The following is a 5,145-nucleotide window of genomic DNA, read 5'->3' as shown; positions in this document are numbered from 1 at the left end:
GCTCCGTTCCCGCTACCGGCGGAGGGGGCGGCGGGCGGGGAGCCCGCGGCGCTGCGCCGCATCCTCTGCGGCGGGGGATGAGGGGTCTGAGAGGAACTGGAGGAGGAGGCAGTGGACATGGTGGCTCCGCGGGCCCGGGACGACGCCGGCCGACACGGAGGCGCGGAACGGGAGGCGCGCGAGCGTGTGGGAGCCGGCGCGGTAGTGCGTGCGAGTGTGTAAGGGGGAGGGGCGGGGGTATCGGGGAGGAGGAGGAGGAGGAGGAGTCTCTCGGCTCCCCCTTCCCAACGCGCACCCCCGCCGACTCGGCGAGGGGGGAGGGGAAGGCTGCGAAAACAAACGCCCAACGGCCCCAACCGCCGGGCCGGGCTCGGTGTGGCGGTCACGGCCGGGGCCGCGAGGAGCCCGGAGCCACCGCCGCCCCGGGCATCGCGCTGACAGGGGAGAGGGACAACAGTCCGGATCACGCAGCCTCGGGGGCCGCTCGCTGCCTTGCAGGGCTGCACGCGCGGGATCGCCCGGCAACTGCAGGAAGGGCCCGGACCCCTGCTTCTGGGGATCTGGGTAGGAGGAAAGGGCCTCGAGGTGTCTGGCTCTCCGCGGATTCCGCGCCACCGCAAACACCGCCGCCGCCGCCGCCGCCCGCTCCTCACTCCAAATGGCAACTGATTCCCCACCCGCACCCCGCCCCCGGCACCGCCTACCGGCGCTCGGACCCGGCAGCTGCCGCAGCGAGCATGCCCATTGGCTCCGCCGCTCTCCACCGAAACTCGAGTGACTGGTTGCAGAGTAAGAGTGAGAGGAGCACTTACCAACGAGAGAGGGACGCCCTACTTTGGAGGCGGGGCGTGAGGGAGTGAAAGAGTGAGGAGGGGGCTGGCTGAGAGCGCCGAGAGGCGTGAGAGTTGACAGCCCTTGAGCTGAGAGCGAGAGTTTGATTGGGCTGCGGTAGGAAAGTGGGTCCGTGTGTGTCCTGCGCGTTCCGCGACACCCACTGGCACACGCGCAAGCCGGTAAACAGGGTGCGAGGGCTCCACCCTCCTGGGCCAACTCTACAACTTGAGACAGAGGACACTTAAGGCTAATTTTACTTTGCAAGTACACCTGTTCTGGTGGGACGTTTTAGAAGTTGGAACCAGAATATCTCTTCCTCTCTAACTTTAGTAATCGGAGGTTTTGTGACAAGTAAAAGAGCTTCAGGGCATCAAAAGCAAAGTCTAGAAGGATTGAACAGTGGGCCAATACTTCTGTAAAAAGTCTAGCCTAACATCTGTTGTTAGGCAGTGAAAAGAGAATCCCATCTTATGTTCCAAGACGATAACTGTGAATGGGAAGGGTTAACCAGGAATCGTGCATCATTACACCATCAGTTAGCTGTATTAATGGAGGCACCCTGTTGCCTTTCCCCAGAAGCAGACGGCCTCTTGGGAGAAATAAATGCCGGACTTGATGTAGCAATCCACTGTGGTAAATTTGGTTTTTATTCTGCAGTGAAACTAGAGAGAAAGATTTTGGATGACCAACAAAAGCCTAAGTTTACTTTACAGTAAACCAAGGTTTTACACCTTAGACAGGAACAATTAATTTAAGGGTCTACATCAGATACGCTCCATTAATTTCCATGAGATGAGATGAGATGAGAGAGAGAGAGAAGTGGGTTATTAGATTGGTCTGGTTTTGGTGTCTGCCCACACTGACAAGCTTCCTGTGATTTCAGGCACTCTATGCAGAGGTTAGTTTCACTTAGAGGAGCCATCGCTCTCTACTTCCTTGTGCTCCAAGACCAGAAAGCCTACTATCTTCTGTAAAAAGTAGATGAAACCCAATACAAATACAAGAATTGCATCCAGTATTTCTCATTAAGATTCCTCACTTCATCGCACACTAGAATAATTCTAGTAACTAGCTAACATTTAACGAGCATTCGTCATGTGCCAGCCACTGGTGTAAGAATATATTATGTGTTAACTCATTTAGCCCTCCTAAAATGCACAAGGTAGATATGTATTATCTACACTATATTCTCAGCAAAGACACAAGAATGTTAAATGTCTTGCCTGAGATTACTCAGCTAGTAAATGCGGAGCTAAGAGCCCAACCTAGGTGAACTAACTTGAGTCTGTGATAAACCCTCTGTTCTAGCACATCATGGCTTAAAGCTGTGCAGTACATGATTGGTAGAGAATTTAACAACAGTCCACAAATCTCCTATGTGAGATAAGTTCCCATTAGTTCAAAAGAAATTTTACAAGTGAAGGCAGCCAACTGCATATATTTTTTTCTTTCCATAGTAACCTGTTTTAATTTAAATAGAGTAAAAACCGAACTCTTTCAAATTCGGTGTAATTGATCTATTGTGTTAGTTTTTTCCATCTAAAAGTAAAGACTCTTTTTTTAATTTTTTTTTAATGTTTTTTATTTTTGTAAAGACTCTTAATTAATTAGGAAATTGCATTCTTTCCTGAGGAAAAGGAGTAGGTAGCTTCTTTCCAATGACTTTTTCAGAATATCAAGAACAAAAACTTGGACAGATTAAAATTTGTGAAGTTAAAAAAAAAGGCCAATAAATTTCTCAGTTATTGGTTTGATTACAGCATAGTTTCATTATAGAAATGTCCTTTCTGACCACTCCTAAATATAAGTATGGAACAACCTCAACATATTGGATTACAATGATTCTAACTTAGACCAAGCCACAGTCATAATGATCAATACTTGATTTGGATCTAAAACCATATAGCTAGGCATATTTTAAAGGTTTCTGTGTCTGGTCAAATTTACCATAGCCAATTAAATCAGACATCTAAAGCAAGTCTAAACAACCCACACAGAGAACTACTGTGATCTTAAAATCCTATTTTCAGGTATTTATAAGTCATGACCTGTTAGGATGTTCAATCAGCTTCTCTTTGCTAACGAAATCTTGGTCCTCTCTTAAACCTTTATTCTAGTGAAATAAGTACTGATCTTCATGTGTGAGGAATTCAGTCTCCAAACAAATCAAAGGTGGGCTAAAATAAACTAAACCTTGCTTCCAAATATCCATTTATTGAGTTCTTAATAATGTTTATTTTTATCAAGGATGAGTGTGGGCTCCGAGGGCAGAGCAGAAGCTGTAGGCAAACGTTCTCAGTAAATTGGAATACCCTTGGGAGGGGCAGATTGCTTGGCTAGTAGAGCACTGTTCTATTACTTTGCCAGTTATGGGAGAGAAAGGTCCAGTGCAGATTATTTCTATTTGTTGAATATAAGCATGACAATCTCTGGAGATCCTATGTAAGATTTAACATTAGTATTGACCTCTTTACTTTGTGGCCCTGGCTAGAACTAAACAACATTGAAAAAATAATTTGGTAGTATTTCCATCTTTGTTCTCAGTAGCCCTATGTGTTGGCTGTCCACCATTAGCTCATTTGAGGCAGAATTCTATTATGTTTACTTCTTAAATCATATGTGGTAACGGATATATTTTAGATTAAATTAAAACTTGGGATCATTGGCTACATGTGATTAATAAGCAGCTGCATGTGGAGAGAAAATGAGGTAAAGAACCATCAGGCCTACAGAACTACCAAAACCTCTCTTTTCTGGTTTCATCCAGGTTTGCCAGGCTGCAATATCCCAGGTTCACCCAAATCTAAGAGGCAGTCCAGGCTGTCAGTATTAGCAATGAGGTCATGGCTGAGAGAGAACACTAAACAGATCTGCACTGATGTTCATCTTAAGCTGATTAAGCTCTCTTGTAGGTGGATTCTTTATGGCAACAACAACAACAAAAAAGCCTTGCTTGAATTTTAGTCCCTGGCAGATGCTTACGGTAATACTCCTTACTGCTTGTGACAGGCTACGTGTGCCTTTGCCCAAGGTGTTCCCTCTGCCTGAAGAGTTCTTGCCCCAGATATTCACATGGCTTGTTCTCTCCTTTCCACCAGCTATTTACTCAGATGTCACCACCTTCACAATGAGAGCTGTTCTGAAAACCCTGTTAAAATTGCAAGCATCCCCTAGGCATTAACTATTTTCCATCTTCCCTTTTTCCCCCCCAAAACCTATCACAATCCAACTTATTACATTTTTTTTTGTTTTTCTGCCTAGAATATAAGAGTCATGAAAGCAAGACTTTTTGTTTTATAACTGCTGAATCTTCACAATAGTGCTTGGTATACGTAGACAATCAGTATTTGCTCAGTATTGTTGAAAGAGTAGCAAATTTTACCCAGTGTTTGTCCCATGAACCAGAACTGTAGCTTTTATCAGAAAACACACCTATAATCATAGGCATATCTGCTGAAAAAAACGTAGTCACAGAGTAGAAAAATGTTCCATATGGCTACTATAAACCATATAGATATTTGCATTAGAGCTGGCATACAAAAAGAAAGCATATCTTTTATTCTGGTCCTTATATAGGCATAGTGAAAAATATTCATCCTAGTGGATCTTGGAGGCTTAATAGAGGTTGGAAATGGACAGTGAAATTGGTGATGGAGAAACAGGCAGTTGAAATTTGCAGAAAAAAATAACCAAGTGAAATTGACAGAGAACCACAGTTGAGGACAGTTAGGGAATGACATCTGCTGATTTGTAGTTAGTTCTCTCTCACTGTTAGGAACAGCTATTCTCAAGAGACCTGTATAAAGGAACTGAAAAAAAATTGTATTTAAGTAGAAAGGAACATTTCATATAAGTAATAAAAACTTTGCTGTTTCTTTGTCCCTAGCTTTATTGAGATATAATGACATGAGATTGTGTAAATTTAAGGTATATGATGTAATGATTTTGTGCTATATAGGTCTGAAGTGCTAAATGATTAACACAGGAAGGTTAGTTAACACATCTGTTACCTCACATAGTTACATTTGTGTGTGTGTGTGTGTGTGTGTGTGTGGTGAGAACTTTTAAAATCTATTCTCTTAGCAACTTTCAAATATACAATATAGTATTGTTAACTACAGGCACCTTGTACATTATATCTCCAGATATTTATTCCAATTTATTATTCATTTTATAATCGGAAGTCTGTGTCATTTGACCACCTTCACCCCTTTCCCTCACTGCCCACTGTCTACCCCTGATAACCTCCCATATGTTCTCTGTTTGATGAGTTGGGGGTTTATTAGGTTCCACATATAAGCGACATCATAT

At 43.9% G+C, this 5,145-nt stretch overlaps 1 protein-coding gene across 1 annotated transcript in view; it reads right to left on the bottom strand.

The window, feature by feature from the left end:
* Positions 1 to 1,756, bottom strand: part of GLCCI1 (glucocorticoid induced 1) — a 105,247-nt gene extending 103,491 nt beyond the window's left edge. The window contains exons 1-3 of the mRNA XM_029918923.1: positions 1,699 to 1,756; positions 342 to 1,058; positions 3 to 124 (exon numbers count right to left, since the gene is read on the bottom strand). Of these exons, the coding sequence (XP_029774783.1) occupies positions 3 to 124; positions 342 to 1,058; positions 1,699 to 1,756 (897 nt within the window). The remainder of the gene's footprint in view (positions 1 to 2; positions 125 to 341; positions 1,059 to 1,698) is intronic.
* Between the last annotated feature and the right edge of the window lie 3,389 nt (positions 1,757 to 5,145).

This window comes from Suricata suricatta, chromosome 2 (genome assembly GCF_006229205.1).
Source record: "Suricata suricatta isolate VVHF042 chromosome 2, meerkat_22Aug2017_6uvM2_HiC, whole genome shotgun sequence".
NCBI classification, from domain to species: domain Eukaryota; kingdom Metazoa; phylum Chordata; class Mammalia; order Carnivora; family Herpestidae; genus Suricata; species Suricata suricatta.
Note: the sequence above shows the minus strand (reverse complement) of the source record. Positions and strands in the feature narration are given on the sequence as shown.